Source organism: Pantherophis guttatus, chromosome 1 (genome assembly GCF_059756535.1).
Source record: "Pantherophis guttatus breed Tessera chromosome 1, ASM5975653v1, whole genome shotgun sequence".
Classification (NCBI taxonomy): Eukaryota; Metazoa; Chordata; class Lepidosauria; order Squamata; family Colubridae; genus Pantherophis; species Pantherophis guttatus.
In genome coordinates this window covers 16,990,798-17,016,547 of record NC_142063.1, presented here as the reverse complement: position 1 = coordinate 17,016,547, position 25,750 = coordinate 16,990,798, and the positions used below count along the sequence as shown (strand labels likewise).

Genomic DNA, 25,750 nt, shown 5'->3' with positions numbered 1-25,750 from the left:
CCTGAAACTCAAAATGCTGAGCTTGTCAGCTGGAAAGTTGGCAGCCTGGCAGCCTTTGTGACCCGAGCACTGGGGTGAGCTCCCGACAGCCTGTGTATGAGACCCGTGCAATAGGGTGAGCTCCCGTTCCTTGCTGTAGCTCCTGCCCACCTAACAGTTCAAAAGCATGCAAATGCAAGTAGATTAATTTTAAAGTACCACTTCAGTGGGAAATAACAGTGCTCTGTGTGACTTTGGCATGTAGCCATGCTGGCTACATCACCACGGAAAATGTCTTCAGACAATGCTGTCTCCCTTGGCCAAGAAACAGAGATGAGCATCGTGCCCTAGAGTCGGACATGCTTGACAGAGAAACCATTACCTTTACCATAATGTTTGACCATTCTTTTTGCTTGCCTATAAAATTTAATTGGAAATTCAGCAGCAATAGTGGTTAACCTGTGCTCTCTTCTCCATAAATCTCTGGTTGAAATAGTTCTTGCAAGTGTCCAAGGATACTCACACCTGTCAAGACGGCAACCACAACTGCTAGATCAAAGCTCTCCCCTTTTTAACAACCCTGTAATCCCTGAATTCGGGGTAAAGTCAGGGTGACTGGATGGAGCTGAGCATTTACTGGCTGGATGCCCTTACTGTCACCTACGTAGAGTTCACAGTGCTAGATCAAAACTCTGGCCCTTTTATTTTAGGTTTTGGGTAAGGTAGAACTTTGAGGGCATAGCCACAACTCTCACCTTGGATATTTTTGACTTTCACCAAACAATGCTTCTGTTTGTTTCACCTTTTCCTGCTTTCTTAGCACCAACTGCAAGTGGTAAGAAGGAGATTTGGCTACATGGAAGACTAAGGACATTCATTCATACATTCATTCATTCATTCGTTCGTTCATGCTTTATGAATGAAAGCATATAGCATGAATGCTTGCCTTTCCTCCAACATTTAAAGCAGCTTGCAAAACACTTCCTTTTCCAATTTTTCCATCAACCCTGCGAGTTCAGTTAGGTTACAAGAAAAATTAGTTGGTTTCCATATCTACACAATACACCTCTTTGATTTGTTTTGAGGAATTAAGAGATTGGGAGAAATAGAGGAATGGAATTTGAAGCCAAGAAAAAACATGGATATCTAGAGGGGTGTGAAAAATAAGGAAGCCACCATAACAACTCTGGATACCAGCTCTCAAAGAGAAGAACTGACAAAGGAAGAATTCGTCAAAATCAGACAAGAGCCAAAAGACACCAACCAAAGAAATGAACCTTATGGCAAATTATTCATCAATGAGATATTTATTTATTTAATACGTTTACGTGGCTGTCTATAACGCATGTATGACTCTGCGCAGGTAATGGTTCAAAACAGGATAAAAATGTAGTTTAAAACAATCACGTTAAGAACAATAGAAATAACATAAAATAACGTAGCAATTGAAAACATTCAGTTAACACATCCAAGGTCAAGAAATGGTCTCGCCCATACTATCAGAGCCCCAGACGGCAAAACCAGATTTTCAATGCCTTGTGAAAGGCCAATAGAATTGGGACAGGTGTAAACTCTGGTGGGTCCCAGCAGATGATGCTCTCTTGTTGATGGAACCTGGAGCATGCCTCTCCTGCTGGAATTTACAGGATCTCCCCAAAGTTAACAGATTAACAGAGTTGGAAGGGACCTTATAGGTGATCTAGTCTAACCCCCCGCTCAAGCAGGAGACCCTACACCATTTCTGAAAAATGTCAGTCCAATCTTTTCTTGAAAATCTCAAGTGATGAAACTCCCACAACTTCCGAAGGCATCTTCTATTCCATGGGTTGATTGTTCTCACTGTCAGAAAGTTCCTCCTCATTTCTAGGTTGAATCTCTCCTTTTCCATCCATTATTCCTTGTCTGGCCTTCAGGTGCCTTGGAAAATAGCTTGACCTCTTCCTCTCTGTGGCAGCCCCTCAAATATCGGAACACTGCTATCATGTCTCCCCTGGTCCTTCTCTTCACTAGACTAGCCATGCCCAGTAACTGTTCTTCATATGTTTTAATCTCCAGTCCCCTAATCATCCTGGTTGCTCTTCTCTGCACTTTTTCTAGAGTCTCAACATCTTTTTTATAGTATAGGTTAGAATGTAGGTATATGTATGTATATAACATATCAATATGTGTGTTATGTATGTGTACACTGTTGAGAGCAGGCAACAGAATTTCATTTTTAATGTGTGCCAAAGTACCCACAGAAAAATAAATGACAATAAATTATCTTATTTATAACTTATTTATAAGATAATGTCAACTTTCCAGAAAAAAACCCACTCTAAGTAAAAACTCTGAAGCAAGCATTTTTCAAAGTTCTATTTACTAGAATAGGTAAACTAGCACATCTGGGAAAACCCGAATCTGAGAGGTCCAGGTTTTCCCTCAGTAAATCCAAACCCCCAAAACCATCCCCTCACTCCTCAGTCGACCACATGCTCCAATCACCACCCGTCCCATCTCGAGACAGAACTCCGACCACTTCTTCTCCAGATGCAGGATTGTCCTGACCTTGACCGACAGGAAGAATGCTATTATGTCTAAAGACAACCCCCCTACTAAATTTCCTCTCCTACTTTTCCACACAGGAAAAGGTGGCAGCATGGAAGCTTCCGGCCTAATATGGCTTCCAAAGCTGACAGATAAATTATCTTATCTTTAAAAGTAATCCCCATGTATTGCACCCAGAAGCATACTGGTAGCCAGTGAAGCTCATGGTGCAGAAATCTTCCAAGTGTCTGCTCACCATAGCTATCAATGCCACCAAATTTTGCACGAGCTGAAGCTTCCAACTACTTTTCAAGGGCAGCCTTATGTAGAGCAAATTGCAGTAATACAAGCAGGAGAAGATTAAGGTGTGATTGATTGAGAGCAGAGCCTCCCAGTCCAGGAACAGGGACGATTTATTTTATTTATTTTATTTTATTTCAAATTTATATACCGCGCCTTCTCCTGAGGGACTCAGGGTGGTGTACAGCCAGATAAAAACATACAATACAAACATTAAAAACAATTAAAAGAATATATATTAATTTGGCCCCAGTTTAAAATGACAAACCAATTAAAAATATTTAAAAATATATTAAGCCAGCCCGGCTTGCTGAAAAAAGAAAGTTTTAAGGGCACGGCGGAAGGCACCGAGGTCTTGGATTCTCCTTATCTCTGGGAGCAGCTGATTCCAGAGGGTAGGTGCCCCCACAGAGAAGGCCCTCCCCCTGGGGGTCACCAGCCTACATTGTTTGGCTGATGGCACCCCGAGGAGGCCCTCTCTGTGGGAGCACACGGGTCAATGGGAGGTTGTCGGTAGCAGCAGGCGATGAAGCCTCCTGGCCCTGGCTACTTCCTGCTTTCTGAGTGGAAGCCATGAATCCAGAGAACCCACAAATTGCTCATGGTACAACCCCATTCAGAACAAGAGAGGGAATTTCCACATAACCAGGGGTTCCAAAACGCAGAACCAAATGGCCTTACTAAGAATGACTCAAAGCCTGTGGGTCCCAGTCCAGACCCACAGAACTTCAAGGTACAAATAGTCCTCGATTTATGACCACAACCGAGCTCAAAATTTATGTTGCTAAGTGAGAAATTTGTTAAGTGAGTTTTGTCCCATTTTATGACCTCCCTTGCCACGTTTGTTAAGCAACTCGCTGCCGTTGTTAAATTAATCACACGGTTGTTAAGTGAATCTGGCTTCCCCCATTGATTTGTCAGAAGGTTGCAAAAGGTTATCGGGCAGCCCTGGGACACCGCAACCGTCATAAATATGAATCACTTATCAAGCATCTGAAGGTAAATCACGTGACCTTGAGGACGATCCAACGGTTGTAAGTGCGTAAAATGGTCATGTCACTTTTTTGTGTGCTGTTGTAACTTTGAATGGTCACTAAACAAATTGTTAAGTCAAGGACTACCTGTACTGAGATAGGACCTCTGCAGCATCACGTGGACAGCCAAGGAAGGAGATATATAGCTGACTATCTTCAGCATACTGATGCTACAGGTAGTCCTTGAGTTATGACCCCAATTGGAACCCAAATTTCCATTGCTAAGCAAAGTGGTTGTTAAATGATTCATGCCCAATTTTACGTCCTTCTTTGCCATAGTTGTTAAGCAAATGCACTTTGTAAGGGAATCACGCAGTCATTAAGCAAATCCAGTTCCCCTCATTGACTTTGCTTGTAGGAAGCTGGCTGGGAAGGTCACAAATGGCAATACAGGTAGGCCTCGACTTACGACCACAATGTATGTTGCTAAGTGAGAAATTTGTTAAGTGAGTTTGGCCCCCTTTTACGATTTTTCTTGCCACATTTGTTAACTGAATCACCGCAGATGTTAAATTAGCAACACGGTTTTAAGTGAATCTTGTTTCCCCCATTGACTTTGCTCGTCAGAAGGTCGCAAAAGGGGACCACATGACCCTGAGACACTGCAACCGTCATAAATGTGAGTCACTTGCCAAGCATCCGAATTATTAATTCATGTGACCATGGGGATGCTGCAAGTGTGAAAAACGGTCATAAGTCATTTTTTTCAGTGCCGTTGTAACTTTGAATGGTCACTAAATGAACTGTTGTAAGTTGAGGACTACCTGTATATGACCTCAGCACACTGTGTAAATACAAACTGTTGTAAATACATGCCAGTTGCCAAGCGTTTGAATTTTGATCACACGACCGTGGAGGTACTGCGAGACAGCTTTTAAGTGAATTTTAACCCATTTTACAAACTTTTTTTACCACAGTTGTTAAGCGAGTCACTGCAGTTGTTAAGGGAATCATGAAGTTCTTAAGCCAATCTGCCTTCCCCATTGACTTTGCTTGTCAGAAGCCAGCTGGGAAGGTTAGAAATGGCGGCCACATGACCAGAGGTGGGTTTCAGCAGGTTCCGACCAGTTCTGGAGAACCGGTAGCGGAAGTTTTGAGTAGTTCGGAGAACCGGTAGTAAAAATTCTGACTGGCCCCGCCCCCATCTATTCTCTGCCTCCCAAGTCCCAGCTGATCAGGAGGAAATGGGGATTTTGCAGTAACCTTCCCCTGGAGTGGGGAGGGAATGGAGATTTTACAGTATCCTTCCCCTGCCACGCCCAGCAAGCCACGCCATGCCCACAGAACTGGTAGTAAAAAAAATTTGAAACCCACCACTGGTCTGGATCTGGCCCACGGGCCTTGAGTTTGACACCTCTGCAATAGGGGATGCAGGCTGGATCTCTCCTCCCCTATCTGCTCCAATTATTTATGTTTAATTTATGTTTAATTATTTAAGATTTTTTTTCTTAAAAAACCAGCCCAATAAAGAATATTTAAAGTGGTTTCATTTGGGGGGGGGGAAAGAGGTCTATAATTCAGAATTCTAAATTCCTGGGAGAAATCTCCCTAATATACACAGTTGTCGATGAGCAGAAATACACTTATAATTGTTTGTATTATCTAATTTCCAAAACACCATCCAAGACCATCTAAGCTTTATTATTTCTAGCAATAATGAAGGCTCAAAGGCTTTCTGGAACAAACATAATCTCTTAACCCTTCCTTCCTCCTTACCGCTTCTAATGCTTGTTCCTTCCCCACTCCCACCACCCACCACCGCAAAAAAATGGAAAGGAAAAGAATCTCAGTGCTTAGATTTTGAATTCTGGTCACACATACAGTGAAGCATGTCTAGAGGGGGAAAAAAACAGTAGAGAGATAATAACAGAACGCCTCGTTCTGGTTACTAAAAAGGCAGCAGGAATTGGTCTAGATTTCACATTGGTCTGCTTCTTGTACACTTGTCTTCCTGCTTGCTTGCCTTCCCCCTTTCCTCCCTCCCTCCCTCCCTTTTTCCTTTACTCTCTCCTTTCCTTTCCTTTCCTTTCCTTTTCTTCCTTTTTCTTTTCCTTTCCTTTTCTTCCTTTTTCCTTTCCTTTCCTTTCCTTCCTTTTTCCTTTCCTTTCCTTTTCTTCCTTTCCTTTCCTTTCCTTCCTTTTTCCTTTCTTTTCCTTCCTTTTTCCTTTTTCCTTTCCTTCCTTTTTCCTTTCCTTTCCTTTCCTTTTCCTTTCCTTTCCTTCCTTTTTCCTTTCCTTTCCTTTTCTTCCTTTCCTTTCCTTCCTTTTTCCTTTCCTTCCTTTTTCCTTTCCTTTCCTTCCTTTTTCCTTTCCTTTCCTTTCCTTCCTTTTTCCTTTCCTTTCCTTTCCTGCCACCCTTCACTTCCTCCCTTTTCCTTTTCTTTTCCTTTCCTTTCCTTCCTTTTTCCTTTCCTTTCCTTCCTTGAACAGATGCAGTTTTTAAGTCACATGGATTAAAGCTGTGCAAACATTCAGGACCTGGCAATGGAACCAGGACGGAGAATCATCACACAGAGAGAGAGAGACACACACACACAATCTAGGCAGGACATGATTGAGATGTACAGTGTTTGCATTAGCAGTGGGTATCCCCAGGCACCCCTGTTCTAGACCCCAATGGGCGGCGGCGAAGGCAGCCGTTAACCTCTAGACTGTTTTAAGGGCATGCATCCCGCCGTTTATTTCGAGGATTAACTAACGTGCAACAGTGCGTCTGCTTCCAATGCAAATTCCTGGATTTAATCACTGGCACTGGCAGTGAAAAAAGGCAGACCAAGGAGGAGATGAGTTAGGAACTCTTTCTACTTGCCTCTTGGAGGGGAGAGGGGTGATGGTACTGGTGCCCCTCTTGATGTGCCAGTACTACAATGGTTTAGTGGTTGAAGCACCAGACTAGAAACCAGAAGACAGTGAGTTCTAATCCCATTTTAGGCATGGAAGCCAGCTGAGTGACTTTGGGCCAGCCACTCTCTCTCTCAGCCCAATTCACCTCACAGAGGTGTTGTGAGGCAAATAGGAGGGGGAAGATGTATTACTTATCGTCACCACTTTGAGTTAATTATAAAAATAATATGGGTAAGATTTGAAAACTAATCTAATAATTAAATAATCCTCACATATAGCCAGGCTATCAGGAAAGCCCATGATTCTCCGTTTTTTTGGCACCTACACAGAGTCGAAGCCTTTCTGTGGCTTTTGGAATTCCCTCCTCGCACACCTGGCCAAAATCTGTTCTGAGAATGGTAAAGTTCCAGATTAATGGGGTAAGTGAGAGAAGTTCCATTCAAAAACCCAAAGAGAGAAACAGAAAACCGTGGTTTAATACATACACTTGGCCTCATAAAAACCAAGTCAAGTAGAACAAAGGTTCCCAATCTTGGCAACTTTAAGACATGTGGACTTCAACTACCAGAATTCCCCAGCCAGCCATATCAGGGTTGCTATTCACTTAACTTCGCTACCGGTTCGTAAATGGGAGCACATGCACCACCTCCCTGCATGCGCAGGACCTTTTATGCATGCACAGAGCGTCAAAAACGGGATGTGATGATGTCCAGGCAGGTAGGCGGAGCCTCCTGCAGCCACTGCTACCAGTTCGCCGAACCGGATTGAACCGGCTGAATAGCACCACTGAGGCATACCCTAAAGTAGACTCTCCGTCTTTGAAAACATGGTCCATTGCTGCTAGAGAAAGAGAGTTTGCAACAAATTTCAAATGCAGTATCCTTTCTGTTTCAAGTGACTCATTCTGGAGAACCGTAAAGTCTCGAACCTTATTTGATCATCAGATGAAGGTAAAGCATACCTTGATGTCAAGACATTTTAGTCCCCAGTAACTCCAAGATCCTCGAGGAACACTGGTTGACATTCAGTTCCCAAGAAGCACATTCTGGAAATGTTGGCAGCCACCCACTCACCCACTCCCAACAATAAAAGAAGATGGAGTCACCTGCCTGAACAACCTCATAGAGTAAAGGACAGTCCGTGAATGTCAAATCCACCTGTCCAAAAATGCAATTTGGGCAGTTCAGTTGTCAAAAAATCGCAATTTGGGCATTTCAAGACTTTCCACACCATATTTCTCATGACATCGCACAACTTCTTAATGGCTTCCTTTTCAAACCACTATTTAGAGCAGGGTTTCTCAACCTTGGCAAAATTTAAGATGTTTGGACTGATGAATTCTGGGAGTTAAAGTCCATCCACGACATCTTAAAATTGCCTAAGTTGAGAAACTTTGGTTTAGAGCATGGGTGTCAAACTCGATTTCATTGAGGGCCACATCAGGGTTGTGTTTGACCTTGTAGGGCCCGGGGCGGGCATGGCCAGGGTGGGCGAGGTCAGTTCAACGTCACTCGTGTTGGGGGCCTGTGGTGGCCCGAGCGCTCTGCCAGAGAAAACAGGCTCCCAAGCTCCATTTTCGGCTGCGATAGCCTCCTGCAACTCTCTGCCAGCGAAAATGGAGCTGGGGGGGGGCATGTGCGGCCCTCCCAAGCTCCGTTTTCACTGGCAGAGGCACTGCAGGCCAGTCCTTTGCTATTTCCAGCCCTGGGGTCTGGTTCAGGAATCATTTCCCCTTTTCCATTTTCTGTTGTGAAAGTTTTATAGTCTTTAAAACAGTTTTAAATACTTTTTTTATTGAATGAGCAGGTTGGCGTAGGGACTGATAACCCCAATATATCTCATTCATATTGGCGTTTCCTAAATTAGTAGCTCTGTTATTTTAATTATGGATTTATACATGCTTGGGATCAGTTTAGGGATTGATATTTACAGAGAAAATCTATGTGGTCACTAAGCCACCAACCTGATGGCAGATAATCACTCTATGTAAAGTGGAGCAAACTGCAAGGCATTGCTTTAAATAGGTAGAGTAGTGGCTGCATCTAGTTTGTCTTAATTATTAATGTGTTTATTGATTTGGCTGTTAAGGTGGAAATTAATTTTGTTGGGCGGACTTTTCTTTTTCTTATTTGAATCATGCCTTGCTCAATACAATACTAGCAGGAGTAGTAAGAGTAGCCATCCTATTGTTTTTCCAAGCTTCCAAAACATCTTGGACAGCACCACAGGCCATAAGAAAAATACTTTTAAAAATGCAAACTGCTTCTATTCTCACTGCAGTAATTGAACCCGGGGCATGAATTAAACAGATGTTTCTCTTGCTCCAGCTCTGGAGATTGAATGACAGCATTGGGAGTTTCTGCTAAGGGCTGCTGTGAAGATAAACCACAGGCAATGAACGGTATTCCCTTGAGTCTGTTGGAAAACAGGTGGAATAAAAATTGGGTGTTTTTTTTAAAAAAAAACAATTCAAGGTGAGTTATGCATACAAATCCACAGTTATCCACAGGAAATAGGTTATTTTTTAAAAAGTGTGTTTGCAGACGAAGCAGCGCGTTCTGATCGCTGATATAGAAAAACCAAAGATTCGAGAAGAAATTTGAAGGAATTTAAATTTTGGAAGAGGTTTCTCCTTAAATGCTTCCCTCATGCAATTCGTCTTCTTGCTGGATTATTCATTGCTAATAATGCTACACTGAGCAGGGCTACTTAAGGTCTCCGTTTCTCACACTCAGCAATGCAAATCACATTCCAGGAATTGTACGTACATTGGATAAATAAAGACATTTTTGTGGAGTCCTTGGTGCTCTCTGAGCTTGGTTGTCTTGCAGATATTTCATTAGCTGACTTGGAAACGAATTCACTGCGCTGAAGATGTTACAGGTAGTCCTTGACTTATAACGATTTGTTGAACGGCCATTTGAAATTGTAATTGAAATTACAAGGGCACTGGGGGGGGAAGTGATTTATGACCATTACTCGCATTTACAATTATCGCAGTGTCCCCACAGTCACCTGATGAAAAGTCAGGATCTTGGCAACTGGTATGAATTTACAAGAACTGCAGCATCACCATTTATGATCTTCCCAGCTGGCTTCCAACAAGCAAAGTCAACGGGGAAAGCTGGATTCGCTTAACAGCTGTATTGATTCAATTAATGATTTGCTTAACAACCATGGCAAATAAGATCATAAAATCGGGTGTGCAATTTGCTTAACAACCGCCTTGCTTAGCAATGGAAATTCTAGTCCCAACTGTGGCCACAAGTCAAGGACTACCTATACCTGGTTGGAGTGCATACTAGCCATGCAGTGATCAGAATGCAGTATTGCTGTTTAACGCACTGCCCACTGTCAACAGTTCGACCCAAAGAACGCAGCACGCACAAAGTCTGTACAAACCTTAGTTTACTAAATTAAATCAGTCTTTTTCAAACTAAGGCTGTTAATTAACTTTCTTAACAGCCTACAAGAATCCAAAGAATAAATAATCGTAATCTTACTAGGATTGGCAGAAAGCCCAGAAGCAATTTGCAGGAAACTGATAAAAGAACTAAGATCCAGACGCGAAGGAGAGTGAACGAAGTTGTTCCCTGCAAACTGCCTCAGACGTCATCCATCCTTAAATAGGCTAAGGGAGTGGCCAATTAGCCCCAAGCCTTACTCTCGAGGAGACCTCCTCCTGAGGAGCCACTCCTGCCTTTTGACAGCTCTGCGTGCCCGTGCATCGAGAAGAGGCTCCTCCTCTTCTTCCTCTTCACCCATGGATGCTTCTGGAGGTTCTGAAGGCCCTGGCTGAATCCCTGCCTCTGGCACCACATCTTCTCCAGCCTCCTCATTGTCCGACTCGAGTGCCAGCTGCACAGGCTGCTGGCGCAGCACCACACCAGCCTCCTCGCTGTTGGAATCAGCTACTAGCTGCACAGGCCGGGTGTTGATGGATCCTACTTGGACGGATCCTACTTCCTCACAGTCACTCATGCTCTTGTCACCTCACGGTTAGAGTATTGCAACGCGCTCTACATGGGGCTACCCTTGAAAAGTGTTTGGAGACTACAGTTGGTCCAGAACGCAGCCGCGCGAGTTATAATGGGTGCGACTAGATACACCCACATTACACCAATTCTCCGCGAGCTGCACTGGCTCCCTATTGGTCTCCGGGTGCAATTCAAGGTGTTGGTCATTACTTTTGAAGTCCTATATGGCTCAGGGCCAGGCTATCTTCGAGACTGCCTTCTACTACATAGCTCCCAGCAACCGGTAAGATCCCACAGAGTCGGTCTCCTCCGGGTCCCGTCAGCTAAACAATGTCAGCTGGCGGGCCCGCGGGGGAGGGCCTTCTTTGTGGCTGCCCCGGCTCTCTGAAACCAATTACCTCCTGAGGTCCGGACTGCCCCCACCCTATTGGCCTTCTGCAAAGCGGTGAAGACCTGGCTCTTCCGGCAGGCCTGGGGCCGTTGATCTCATTGTGATGATCTTGTAAGACCCGGCCACGAATTGGAGTGCATGTGTTTTTATGTTCTTAAAGTTTTTAATGTTTTTCTTTTTAACATTTTTTATGGGATTGTTCGCATTGTTTTATTCTTTGTTGGAAGCCGCCCAGAGTCCCTTGGGAGTTGAGCAGCATAGAAATGCGACAAAATAAAAATAAAATAAATAATAAAATAAATACACTGGCTCAAGGTTGACTCAGACTTCCATCCTTCCAAGGTCGGTGAAATGAAGAGCCAGATTGTTGGGGACAATATCCCAACTCTGTAAATGGTTTAGAGAGGGCTGTAAAGCACCATGAAGCAGTATATAAGTCTGAGTGCTATTGATATTGCTATAATGAAAAGTCTGCAGGAAAATAACCAAGGACTCCCAGTTCAACCCTGAGCTACAATTATTATCTTCTGAAGACACTGTTATCAAAAATAGCTTCATGATTCTAAAAAAAAAAAAATCAACATTCACTCAAATTTGGCAGTATTTTGGCTATGGGAAGTCAGAGTCTCTTTTTCTCTCTTTTTCTGCTATTCAATTATTTTTTATTGGCTGACAATGGCCCAATAAAATAGAAATATGTTGGAAAATGTAAAATATGTCTACTGGAAATACTATGGAATGTATTCTAATTGATTTGTTTTACCAATCCATATGAAAAACAATAACTTCTCTGATAATTTTAAATACTGAAGTATATACTAGGTAGGAATACCTTCTTTCTTGTGTGCGATGTGGGGCAATAATTCTCAATACAGTTTGTTTGTTTGTTTGTTTGTTTCGTCAAGCATGTGTTAGATAACAGATATAAGTATAAACATGATTATGAATACATGAAATGGATACGAATAAAAGTATGGTAGGCACGCTGGTGCGCTTATGCACATGCCTTACAGACCTCTTAGAAATGGGGTAATAATTAGGAAGGGGTGATTATTAGGAATGGGGTGATTATTAGGAATGGTACACTTATGCCCGCCCTTTAAAAACCTCTTAGGAATGGGGTGATTATTAGGAAGGGGGTAATTATTAGGAAGGGGGTAATTATTAGGAAGGGGTGATTATTAGGAAGGGGGTAATTATTAGGAAGGGGGTAATTATTAGGAAGGGGGTAATTATTAGGAAGGGGTGATTATTAGGAAGGGGTAATTATTAGAAAGGGGGTAATTATTAGGAAGGGGTGATTATAAGGAATGGGGTGATTATTAGGAAAGGTGCGCTTATGCCCGCCCTTTAAAAACCTCTTAGGAATGGGGTAATTATTAGGAAGTGGGTAATTATTAGGAAGGGGTGATTATTAGGAATGGGGTGATTATTAGGAATGGGGTAATTATTAGGAATGCGGTGATTATTAGGAAGGGGTAATTATTAGGAATGCGGTGATTATTAGGAAGGGGTGATTATTAGGAATGGTACACTTATGCCTGCCCCTTAAACACCTCTTAGGAATGGGGTGATTATTAGGAAGGGGTAATTATTAGGAAGTGGGTAATTATTAGGAAGGGGTGATTATTAGGAATGGGGTGATTATTAGGAATGGGGTAATTATTAGGAATGCGGTGATTATTAGGAAGGGGTGATTATAAGGAATGGGGTGATTATTAGGAATGGGGTAATTATTAGGAAGGGGTGATTATTAGGAATGGTGCGCTTATGCACGCCCCTTAAACACCTCTTAGGAATGGGGTAATTATTAGGAAGGGGTAATTATTAGGAATGGAGTAATTATTAGGAATGGGGTAATTATTAGGAAGGGGTGATTATTAGGAATGGTGCGCTTATGCACGCCCCTTAAAGACCTCTTAGGAATGGGGTGAGGTCGACAGTACCCACTTCTTCAAAAAGTTAGTGTCAACATTCACACAACAGCCTTAACCAGTTCAGAAAATGGCTTATTTCAGCCATCAGGTTAAACTTCTGTGATGAACACATCTATTTCAAACCTTACTTTACTTTTTTTTTTTTAACAGCCAAGCCTGAGATCCAGTCCTATCCGCAAAAAAAGAGATAAAACTACTGACCTATTTTTTAATTATTAAATAGCTTATTGATTATTTAAAAAAACGGTGCTACTCTAGGTACAGAGCTCTAATGTTTCTTCGGATACAAATGCCAGCTAGGTGGATTTGGGCCATCTACAGGCAGTCCTCGACTTCTGATCCCAATTGAGCTGAAAATGTATGCTGTTAAGTGAGTTTCGCCCCATTTTACGATCTTTCTAGCTACAGTTGTTAAGCGAATCATTGCAGGTGTTAAGTTAGCAACACGATTTTTAAGTGAATCCCCATGGGCTTTGCTTTTCAGAAGGTCGCAAAAAGGGATTATGTGGCCCCAGGACCCTGCAAACCGTCATAAATATGACCATGTGACCATGGGGTTGCTGCAATGGTCATAAGTTTGAAAAATGGTCCTAAATGGCGCAGTGGTTAGAGTGCAGTATTGCAGGCTGCTTCTGCTGACTGCTGGCTGACTGCAATTTGGCAGTTCAAAGTCTCACCAGGCTCAAGGTTGACTCAGCCTTCCATCCTTCCGAGGTGGGTAAAATGTGGACCCAGATTGTTGGGGGCAAGAGGCTGACTCTGTAAACCGCCTAGAGAGGGCTATAAAGCACTGTAAAGCGATATATAAGTGCTATTGCTATAAGTCACTTTTTTCAGTGCTGTTGTAACTTTGAAGACCCTGTCTTATATTTTTTTGAACCCTGAAATAAGCGCTTGGCCTTATTGCCATGCGCTCAAAAGCCCGATTGGGCTTATTATCAGGGGATGTCTTATTTTGGGGGAAACAGGGCAGTGGTGAAATTCTAATTTTTTTACTACCGGTTCTGTGGGCGTGGCTTGGTGGGTGTGGTTTGGTATGGTGGGCGTGCTGTGGCTTGGTGGGCGTGGCTTGGTGGGCATGGCAGGGGAAGGATACTGCAAAATCCCCATTCCCTCTCCACTCCTAGGGGAAGGATATTGCAAAATCTCCATTCCCACCCCACTCTGGGGCCAGCCAGAGGTGGTATTTGCCGGTTCTCCGAACTACTCAAAATTTCCGCTACCAGTTCGTCAGAACCTGCTGGATTTCACCCCTGAAATAGGGTAAATGAACTGTTGTAAGTCGAGAACCACCTGTACTCTCTACTGAGGCAGGGAAGTCAAAAAAACCAAAACAAAACAATCCCAAATGAAGATATTGGCAAATCACTTCTGAAAATGTTGCCAAGGAAACAGCATAGTCCTGTTATTACGGACCTCTGATTGATAAAAACAGAATGCTGTTACATAATACTATTATTTATAGGTTACAGGATTTAGTGCTCATTATTAATTCCCAGCTTTGAACACTCTGAATGTGAAGCACACAAATAGTATTTAGTAAAACCAGCAGTCCATATATGTCACGCTCTCTTCAGGCTGGGAATCTGTATGGAAATATGCAAGTAGTCCTTGACTTATGACCACAAATGGCACTGAAGTGACCGTGGGACACTGCAAACGTCATAAATACATGCTGGTTGCCAAGGGCCAGAATTTTGATCATGTGACCATGGAGATTAGTGGTGGGTTTCTCCTGGTTCAGCCCGGTTCGGCCGAGCCGATAGCAGTGACAATATGACATCACCGAACCGGTTCTCTTTGTCCAGGAGCTGGGCCCTCCCGCCCGCCCCTACGTTATTCCTACCTTTTATTTCTTCTTTTTTAGCCCAGCTGATAGGTGCGGCAGAGTGGATTGCCGCACCTCAGCTGAGCAGATTCCTAACGCGCTTGCGCGGAGCGTGTGCATGAAGAGAAAGCCGACTGGAACCCACCACTGATGGAGATGCTGTGATAGTTGTTAAGTGCAAGAGCTGGTTGTAAGTCACTTTCTTTCGTGCTTTTGTAACTTTGAACGTCCGCTAAACAAGTGGTTGTAAGTCAAGGACTGCCTATATAGGATATTCTTCTTATACAGGCAGTCCTGAACTTACAACCACAACTGAGCCCAAAATTTATGTTTTGTCAAGTGAGAAATTTGTTAACTTTGCCCTGTTTTAGGACTGTCCTCGCCACATTTGTTAAGCGAATCACTGCAGTTCTTAAATTAGCAACACGTTGTTAAGTGAATCTGGCTTCCCCATTGACTTTGCTTGTCAGAAGGTCACAAAAGGGGATCACGTGACCTTGGGACACAGCAACGGTCATAAATGTGAGTTACTTATCAAGCATGTAAATCTTGATAAGTGACGAATGTAAATCATGTGACCCTGGGGATGCTGCAACGGTCATAAGTGTGAAAAATGGTCGTAAGTGACTTTTTTTCAGTGCCGTCGTAACTTTGAACAGTCAGTAAATGAATTGTTGTAAGTCAAGGACTGCCTGTAGTGTCATCCCTGACATGGATTGGCTCAGCTGCTGTGACATCATGGAACAATCCGTATAAAGAGGAAGAATATTTATAGTCTAATCTTCGGAAACGGAAAGGGGTAAATATCAATTTGGCTGGAATTAAAACCTCACGTTGAACCTTTAATTTGAAAAGCTAGGGGAAAAAATGCCTGGCATGAGTTTTCAAAGATTTCATTTTACAGAGCAGTGAAAAAGACAGATGCTTGGGAAAAAAATGGCTCCAGGAACGGCGACATTAAAAAAAAACCCAAACAACCCCAAATAAATAGATTGCATTTCATTTCACTCAGCTTTGGAATTCTCCTAGCATTTTAATATTTTTTCCTGGTGCCGAGAATCTCTTGTTGATTCCTGAAGGGCTTTTATGACAGCGAAGGGTACCCACGTTGAAAATACAATTACTGTACCACCTTAAGTGAATTGATTTCCAAATAAAATGGCTTGGTTGATGGGGGAGATGGAAATTTCAACACTGATAGCTTATTAAAAGAAGACTGTGGTGTGAAAATAGATTTCTGTGTGCAAGGGAGATGTATATATATTTCCTCGGCATGACTGTTCCACTTATTTACAAGTCTCAATTCCACCCCTCACCCTTTATGGTGAAACACCTCTTACCTGCTGTTCAGAGCAGGGGTGAAATCCAGCAGGTTCTGGAGAACCGGTAGCGGAAATTTTGAGTAGTTCAGAGAACCAGCAAATACCACCTCTGGCTGGTCCCAGAGTGGGGTGGGAATGGAGAATTTGCAATATCCTTCCCCTAGGAGTGGGGAGGGAATGGGGATTTTGCAGTATCCCTCCCCTGGAGTGGGGTGGGAATGGAGATTTTGCAATATCCTTCCCCCAGGAGTGGGGAAGGAATGGGGATTTTGTAGTATCCTTCCCCTGGAGTGGGGAAGGAATGGGGATTTTGCAATATCCTTCCCCCAGGAGTGGGGAGGGAATGGGGATTTTGCAGTATCCTTCCCCTGGAGTGGGGAAAGAATGGGGATTTTGCAGTATCCTTCCCCTGGAGTGGGGTGGGAATGGAGATTTTGCAGTATCCTTCCCCCAGGAGTGGGGTGGGAATGGAGATTTTGCAATATCCTTCCCCCAGGAGTGGGGAGGGAATGGGGATTTTGCAGTATCCTTCCCCTGGAGTGGGGTGGGAATGGAGAATTTGCAATATCCCTCCCCCAGGAGTGGGGAGGGAATAGGGATTTTGCAGTATCCTTCCCTTGGAGTGGGGAAGGAATGGGGATTTTGCAGTATCCTTCCCCTGGAGTGGGGTGGGAATGGAGATTTTGCAATATCCTTCCCTCAGGAGTGGGGAGGGAATGGGGATTTTGCAGTATCCTTCCCCTGGAGTGGGGTGGGAATGGAGATTTTGCAATATCCTTCCCCCAGGTGTGGGGAGGGAATGGGGATTTTTGCAGTATCCTTCCCCTGCCATGCCCACCAAGCCACACCCACCAAGTCACACCACGCCCACCAAGCCACGCCCACAGAACCGGTAGTAAAAAAATTTGGATTTCACCACTGGTTCAGAGGTAGACTGCATCTAAATAAGGAGGGTCTTTTATTTTTTTATTTTTTATTTTTTGTTCTAATGCTTCCTCTAGAGTAGACCCCAGGATCCATTATCCTCCACGCTGGTGCAATTGAATCTTGCACTGAACGACAAAACTATCGGTCCATATAAGAATAATGCTTTAAAAATCATTTTATCGGTTTCACACCAAATGATGTGAACTTTTGGCTAAAACAGTTTCTGTGGAAGTCCCAAACAATCCTGAAGACGGCGAGTAACCTAAACTCCCGTCTCAATTTAATTTAAGTTTGGCTTGGATAAAACACGGATTCAGCTCATTATTTTGTTTCCAGCAATGCGGAGCTGGGAAGAATCAACCTTCTTTATTTGTCCTTGGCGTTTATCGCTTAGAGGTAGACTGCCTCTGAACAAGGGAGTTCCATTTTGTTGCTACAGGCTCCCGACCAATCGATACTTTTCGCCAAGCACGTTGGAAACAAACTCCACTTTCGCCAGCTTTCTTTCTACTCTGCCTATGTTTTTTTTTATTGGTCACATCAGTGGATAGCGGCCCATCCTCTCCGTCCCTCCCTGGCACCCTGGATCGCCCTTCCCTGCACTCTGCACACCCTCAGAGACGCTCTGCACCGGTTCCGCGCGCAGGAAGGAACCGATCTCTCCTCTAATCTCCATCCGCCCCTCGGTCTGCTCGGAGCTCCGTCTCCTACCCGGCAGAAGATCCAAGCCACTAACCCTACTATAACCACTAACCCTACTATAACCACTAACCCTACTATAACCAGAGAGGGGAAGGCAAGAAACAACGGATGGAAACTAAATCAAGGAGAGAAGCAACCTGGAATTGAGGAGAAACTTCCTAACAGTGAGGACAATGAACCAGTGGAACTCATTGCCTGCAGAAGTTTTTAATGGTTTAACTTTTAATGTTTTATATATGGTTTTTAAATGCATTGTAAGCCGCCTTGAGTCTTTGGAGAAAGATGAACAAATAAACAAATAAATAAGTTGTGAGTGCTCCAACAACTAGCGGTTTTTACGAAAAGACCGGACAGCCACTTGTCTGAAATGCTAGTGGGTTGGACTACAAGACCTCCAAGGTTCCCTTCCAGCTCTATTCTGATATTGATTAATGAATTAAATATAAAAAAGAACACCGCTTATTGTGGGGAGGGGGGGGCGAAAGCCCTACTAAGCAGGTATATACAAAAGTAGGAAGGCTATTGCTTAACGCATTGTAAGCCGGCCTGAGTCTCCGGAGAAAAGGCGGCATATAAATCGAACCAATAAATAAATAAAATAAATAAATTGATTGATTGACTGGCTACCTCCTCCTCCGCCACATCCCGATCGCCCTTCTCGCCTCACCTCGTCCATCTTCGTTCCCTGGCCATCTTTTCCTCCTCCGCCCTCTGTACGTGCTCAGGGGCCACGTGCTTGGAGCTGAACCCGTTCGCCTTGCGCTTTTTTTCCTCTCCCGCTCGCTTTCGGACGCCTCCTCCTCCTCCTCCTCTTCCCCATCGGCCCGTCTCTCTCTCTCTCTCTCTCTCATCGCTCGGGCGTCCCGTTTGTTGGCTCTGCCCCGCAAGGCAGCGATGCCACCTCGGCCCGGAGGCTGCCAAGCAGCCGGTTCTTTGGAGCCGACCGACCCGCCCTCTTTTGGCGGGTCCAGCGCCCCCAGTGGCCCAACGGCGCCAAGCCTTCGCCCGGGAAAGCGAGCGCCAGCCAGAGCGCAGAGCGCAGAGAGCGCCCGGCCACTGGATCGGCTGCAGCTCCGGCGGCGCCCGGGCTCCTTCCTCCGCCCCCGACGCTCCCGTGGGCGGGCCCTGCCCGGCCCCTTCCCTCCCCTCCTAGGCGCCCCCAGGCCTCCTGCCCACCCAGGGGCCGGCGGGGGGGGCGGAGGGGCCGGGCACCCCAAACTTTGCCCGCCCACGCCGCGCAGGCTTCCTCTATGGAGTTGCGCCGGGCGCTCCTCTGCTGCTGGTGCCTGGCGCTCCCCTGCAGCCTTTTGCTGCTGCTCCCCGCGCCGGGCCGGGGTCACCCGCAGCCCTGCCACATCCTGGCGCGGATCGGGCACACGGTGAAGCTGGGCGCTTTGCTGCCCCGCGGAGGAGGCGCGCAGAGCCGGGTGCGCAACGCCCTGGCTCGGGCCAGCCGCGCCGCCGCCGCCGTCCTGCCTTACAACCTCAGCCTGGAGGTGTTGCCCGGGGCTCCCGTCTATCGGGACCCGGCCTCGCTGGCTCGCTGGCTGTGCCAGGCGCTGGTGGTGCGAGGGGTCGCCGCCGTGCTCGCCTTTCCCGCGTCCCGCCGGGAGCTGCTCCAGGTGGATTTCGCCGCCGCCTTCCTGGACATCCCCTTCATCAGCATCAGGCAGGAACCGGAGGAGGAGGAGGAGGAGGGCGACCCGGCCGATGATGTCGACGAGCCCCCGATGCCCTTCAGGACCTGGGTAAGCCTCCTTCGCCCCTCCTTCTCTTAGAGCCTCCACAGCCAGGGGCAGCCTATCTTGGTGCCTTGGTGGTGCAGCAGTCTAAGTGCTGTTAAGTGCTAGCGCTTAGCTGCCAGCTGCCTGCAATTAGTGCCAGTTCGAATCTCACCAGGCTCAAGGTTGACTCAGCCTTCCATGCTTTCGAGGTAGGTAAATTGAGGACCCGGATTGTGGGGGCAATAAGCCAGCTTTGTATAGAACAACACCGCTTTGGGGGGGGGCGAAAGCCCTAATAAGCAGGTATATACATAAAAATATGCAGGCTATTTACCCTACCTTTCAAAGGTAGGTGAAATGAGGACCCAGATTGTGGGGGCAATAAGCTGACTTTGTATAAATATACAAAAGTATGAAGGCTATTGCTATAATGCATTGTAAACTGCCCTGAGTCGACGGAGAAGGGCGGCATATAAATTGGACCAATAAATAAATAAATAAATAAATCTTCCAGGGCCGCTGCCGAGGAGAAAAGAAGCAGGGTAAGCCGTGGTCCCGTTTGAAAGGATGCTGGGAGCCTCCACATGCCCGGTGCAGTCTATCTTAGGGGAGGCAGATTCCTGGGGAGAGAAGATTGGGCGGTTTCTGGTTGCTGTGGCCCTTTGGTTGACTCCTGTGGTGCCCCTCTATTGTAAATGGAGTGTTGTGATGATTACTCTTGATTTCCACATCGTTCTTCAGGTTACTGTATGCTAGAAAAAATATCAGCAAGAGAATTTCTGCTGCCAGGGCTGTTTATCTTTAAACCATTATTTACAACTCCCGTGAATTTCCATAGACACCAACTGTCGACTTTCATCTGTTGGATGCAGGAAATACCTGCCCGTAGATCATCATCCTATATTTAGGACAAACAAAGGTACCAATTGTCAGCCAGCTCATGCACTGTAGTTCTAGCTAGTCCCCCACAGCAGATAAGCTACCCTTAGATATGGAAGCTCCCAAGAATTTACTCATTAGCACCTTCAGTATCCACAGTCAGAAGGAGACGCTGGAGCAAAGGAACAGGTTGCCATCCAGATGTTTTGGACTTCAACTCTCAGCATCTTTTGCCAGTGCGCATCTGATGAGGAGCATCAGGTTTGGGAAGATTGCAATAGCCGTTTCTTGCTATGAATCTCATTTGGCAAAGAATAAATTATACGTGTCCTCATGTTGCTTTCCCGTCTTCTACTAGGTGTGGTAATGAAATGGAGCCTGGGAGTACAGTGGCAATCTGCCTCTGCCATTTCTGGGGACGAAACAAGATCAGTTGTCGCTTTCATTCCTTGCTTGTGGCATTCTTGGAGTCATCCTCACTACTCAATGTAGGGAAGTAGAATGTATTCATTTAGATAGGGTTTTTTTTCCCCCTGTTTCAAATCATGCTCTTCTTCAGTCATCATGCACAGTAGAGCTTCCTTATTCAGAGGCAATCTATCCCTAAATGTTAGATGCTAGGAACTGGGGAGCCACCCTATTCAAAAGGTGGTCTACCTATAAATATTAGGTCAAAGAAACTAGGACACAGGTTAAGAAGTAATATTGCAGGACACTAACCCTATTAGCTGTGGAATTGGTGAGAACTGGAGTCAGAGAGAAATCAGTAAGACTGAAGATGTCTCATTTCTGGAAGAACATCTCACAGTACATAGAAACATAGGAAAGGTTTGAATTTTGAGTTGTGTAGCTCAATATTGCTCGCGTTGACTCTTTGAGATATCTGATATACAGAATGGGTTTCCCAGCCTTCCTTGGAAACGATGGGATCTAAAACAGGAGATTTTTTTTCCCCACGGAAAGCTGATGCTCTGATCTCAAAGCACAGAGTGCTTGTTGTAGCCTCAATTCTTCCCTTGGTGGTCCTACTCACTTAACATTTCAGGAGGGGACAAGAAAGCAGATTTTGAGTTTGCTCCAATACCTGTTCCAGCACGTAAATCTCCCCTGGTATAAAATGAGACTCTTTTGAATCATAGGCTGCCTTCCTCTCTGTTTTTCAATCACACCCACAGCTGTTGCAACAGGAATAGGAGAAATAACTTTCCAGCCTAATGATGGTGTCTCCAACACACACACACACACACACACACACACACACACACACACTAAATAACAGGTTCTAAGCCTTCTGTTTAGAAGCTCTGATGTCTCTGTTATTTTCATATTAGTTGCAGCAGTTTATATTTTGCAGAAGAAAGAGAATTTTTCCAAAAGTGGAAGTTTTGGTACTCGGCCACTGTAAGATGGGTTCCAGTGGAATGTTGATCCTCTGAGTGATTGCTATTCCATGCAGGGATCTAGGGATCCTTATTTTATTTTAATTTTGCTGTGCCTTCTGCCTTTCTTCCTCAACGTACGGCTGCTCCAAGTCAGGTGTCCCAGAAAATTGGATCCTCACTAGGTGCTGCCTATATTTAGATTTAAGTTTGTTTAAAAAAAAAAAAGCGCCTATACATTTGTAAGACCTTTGTAAAGGAAAGCTGGTTTTTTTTCTATGTTGCATAATTATTCTATTTAATAGCTGAGAATATAAATGGGTTAGGATTTAACGGTGGAGACCTTGGTGTTCGATGAGCTTGGCTATTTGCTTGCAGATGTTTCATTATCCATCTAGGCAATATCATCAGTGTGAATGAGTGTTTACATATATAGTGCACTCTTTCCTGTTTATATACAGTAGTTTGCCCTGCTACTATTGGTGGCCCTGTGGTTTTTTACTGGTGGTTCCTTGGTTGGGATATCATTTTCTGTTCAATTGTTTGTCTGGTGTCAATCCTTGTTTATCTGGTGTTGGAGAGGACGCATCAGTGGTCTTTTTGTTTCCTTCTGAGCTGTTTCATTGCTTCTTGAATGGCATGTAAATGTGATCTATCTTTTTGTGTCTGTTGATGGATATTTAACATAGTATGGATTGACAGCAGCTTCTGAGATATTTTAGGGACAGAAATAGGTTTCTTCTGCAGCTGTGCGGATGCAGGTATGTAGATGCAAGTGTGTGCCATTCTTATAGCCCTTTCCCACTTGTGAACCCTCCCCCTGCCTCCCAATACATCAGACCACTCCTCTTTTATCTTCACAACAACCTTGCAAGGTAGGTTAATCGCTGGGTCATGTCCAATCAATGAAATTGATTTCAGAGCTGGGATTTTAACCTGTTGTTTCTCTGCTCTACCTTCTCAAGAGTGTTACGATCTAGGTCAAGAGTGTCCAACCTTAGCAACTTTAAGATTTTGGGACTTCTCCTGCTGGCTGGGGAATTCTGGGAGTTGAAGGTCTTAAAAGTTGCCAAGGTTGGACACCTGAGGTCGAGGTGTCATTTTGCAGTGGCATACAGGAATCCCTCCTTGTGGCCCAGGAGTTTGACTCGAGCAATTCACCAAGGCTAGAAATAAATCTTCTCAGGGAGCAACATTCTATGGAGAAGAAGAAAAAAAAACGGGGGTTGGTAGTGGAGCCCTCTTTTGGACAATGCCCACTTTTACTGGCACACGGCCACTTTGCTTTAGCCCTGCCGGTGTTTGTGTAACGCTCCCCGTCCTCTGCTGTTCTGCAGTAGCCTGCAGATGATAGTTAAGAAATGGGTTGGGTGTGTAAAGCCAAGGGTGGGGGGAGCTGCTTGGGAACAGGGGGGAGGCAGGTACCCAAAGCTGGGGTCGTTGGAACCCATGCCTGGCACAAATAAAGCTACTAGGGTACCTTGGAACAATAGGATCAAGCGTGCACACATTCCGTTGTGTGCCATCTAGCTAAAACACTATTTGGGGGACAAACAGAGTTTCTGGAATCTCTACTGTCCCTTTTCTCCCGCTTCAGGAAATTATTTACAGAATAAATGGGCTTACAAGGTCACACAAAGATTCCAAAGAGGGATTTCCTCCCTCATCCGTGTTTTTTTTTTTCCTTTCTTTCTCTTTTTCAAATCAAATCCTATCGATCAGATCAAAAGCATCTTTTTCTCCTTGTCTCCCGGCAAGTAATTTCCCCGGTAGACCGTCTGTATTTCATATACAGGCTTGGCGAAAAAACCAATTTCCTGCCGGCACATCGGTGAAAGAAAGGAAGGAAGGAAGGAAGAAAAAAAAAAAGCACAGTCAGAAACGAAAAGCTTGTGTGGAGTTTGCATTTAAAACCTGAGGGCATTTCAGTTGTTCCCAGCGTGCTGGTCTTTACAGCTGGACATCTCCGAGGATCAGAAGTTGCGGCTATCATAGTAGCCAGAAAGCCCTGGAGATTTTACTCATCCTTGTGAAACAATTGGTGCCTCGGAGAGCCGGAGAAAGCCTCTGGAAAGCAAACTGATCTAGCAAATTGCCTTGTTGCAGAGAACTGGATAGTTTCAGCTTGGTTTAAAATTGATGCTCTAGGCTCGGAGCACTTTACACCTTAATTCCAGTTGAGAGACTGGAATTGCAAGCGGAGAATTGGTGGGAGAGGTATGAAATATAAATAGAGCATGAAAAGAGATTGGAACAGCTGTAATCAACTGTAGAAAGCGGCTGGGTCAACTTTGCCAGTCCGGTGAGCTCTAGATAAGTTAGGACTGCAACTCCTTGTATTCCTTACCTGGCACAGACATTAGGGCAGTGATGGCTAACCTTTTTGCCATCACGTGCTGGGAGGGGGGGTTGCACGCATGCATGCCCACACCCATAATTCTATGCATCCTGCCCCCGCGCATGCGTGCGCGACCCTCCCATTCCTGGCACCTGATGGCATGGTGGGCCCAGTAGGCCCGTTTCTCTCTCTCCCCCAGCTCCAGAGCCTTTCTAGGAGCTTGGGGAGGACGAAAACACCCCCCCCAGAGGGCCCCCCCGGTTGGCACTTCCGGTGGGATCGGAAGTCCCATTTTTCTCTCTCTCCAGGCTCCAGAGCCTTTCTAGGAGCTTGGGGAGGATGAAAACGGCCTTTTCCTCCCTGGAGGGCCTCCGTAGGCCCAAAACAGCCCATTTGCCAACTTCCGGTGGGACTGGAAGTCCCATTTTTTGCTCTTCCCCAAGCTCCAGAGCCTTTGTAGGAGCCTGGGGAGGGCAAAAATGGCCTTCCCCACTCCCCCAGAGACCGGAAACAGCCCTTTTTCTAACTTCACGATATCCACACGATATGGCACACGATAGCCATAGGTTGGGTTATGCCGCATGTTGAGCCACATGCATTTCCAATTGATCTGGGTTTAATACCGTATCTACTTGCATCAGTGGTGAAATCCAATTTTTTTACTACTGGTTCTGTGGGCGTGGCTTGGTGGGTGTGGTGTGACTTGGTGGGCGTGGCTTGGGCATGGCAAGGGAAGGATACTGCAAAATCCCCATTCCCACCCCACTCCAGGGAAAGGATACTGCAAAATCCCCATTCCCACCTCACTCCAGGGGAAGGATGGCTCAGGGGGCTTGGTGGCTCAGCAGACTGATAGCATTGTGATTAACACCAGCTGTCTGCAATTACTGTAAGTTCGAATCTCACCAGGCTCAAGATTGACTCAGCCTTCCATCCTTTCTAAAGTAGGTAAATTGAGGACCCAGTTTGTGGGGGCAATTAGCTGACTTTGTATAAATATACAAAAGTATGAAGGCTATTGCTTAACGCATTGTAAGCCGCCCTGAGTCTCCGGAGAAGGGCGGCATATAAATCAAATTTTAAAAAAAAAAGGATACTGCAAAATCCCCATCCCCACGCCATTCCAGGGAAAGGATACTGCAAAATCCCCATTCCCTCCCCACTCCTGGGGGAAGGATATTGCAAAATCTCCATTCCCACCCCACTCTCGGGCCAGCCAGAGGTGGTATTTGCCGGTTCCCCGAACTACTCAAACTTTCCGCTACCAGTTCTCCAGAACCTGCTGGATTTCACCTCTGACTCGCATGCATCGTGCCAATGCCATCTCTCTGAGTCTTGAGCTGACTTGGTGAAGCGTGTTGAACAAACACAACGACTGCTGGTTAAAGCGGGCAAACAGTGTATTGGATTGTAAAAATGAATGATCATACCCTAAATTAGCTTGCGATGTTCCTGTCTGGCATGATGAAGAAAAATTGAGCCTCTTGTGTGGGCATCCTTCATCTCTTGCAAATCAACAAGAAGCAGATGGTTGATATTGATTTCATATGGAAAAAAAGCCCATCAAGATTTCTAAATACCGTTGATAACCTTCCCAGCTGGCTTCTGACAAGCAAAGTCAATGGTGGGGGAGCCAGATTTGCTTAACAACCATGTGATTCGCT

The 25,750-nt window shown here is 45.2% G+C and overlaps 1 protein-coding gene and 1 long non-coding RNA gene across 4 annotated transcripts in view; one reads left to right on the top strand and one right to left on the bottom strand.

Moving 5' to 3' along the window:
- LOC132712604 (uncharacterized) overlaps positions 1-18,724 on the bottom strand; it is a 45,350-nt gene extending 26,626 nt beyond the window's left edge. Inside the window, exon 1 of the long non-coding RNA XR_009623250.2 lies at positions 18,434-18,724. This is a non-coding gene — a long non-coding RNA (uncharacterized LOC132712604). The remainder of the gene's footprint in view (positions 1-18,433) is intronic.
- Positions 18,725-18,846: 122 nt separating this feature from the next.
- Positions 18,847-25,750, top strand: part of GRIN3B (glutamate ionotropic receptor NMDA type subunit 3B) — a 56,700-nt gene continuing 49,796 nt past the window's right edge. For 2 of the 3 annotated variants that reach the window (XM_087893891.1, XM_087893888.1), the window contains exon 1: positions 18,888-19,514. In XM_087893891.1, coding sequence (XP_087750017.1) covers positions 19,017-19,514 — 498 coding nt within the window. In that variant the 5' untranslated portion in view covers positions 18,888-19,016. Of the gene's footprint in view, positions 19,515-25,750 lie in introns of all 3 variants that reach the window. The other variant, XM_087893893.1, reaches the window with a different exon arrangement.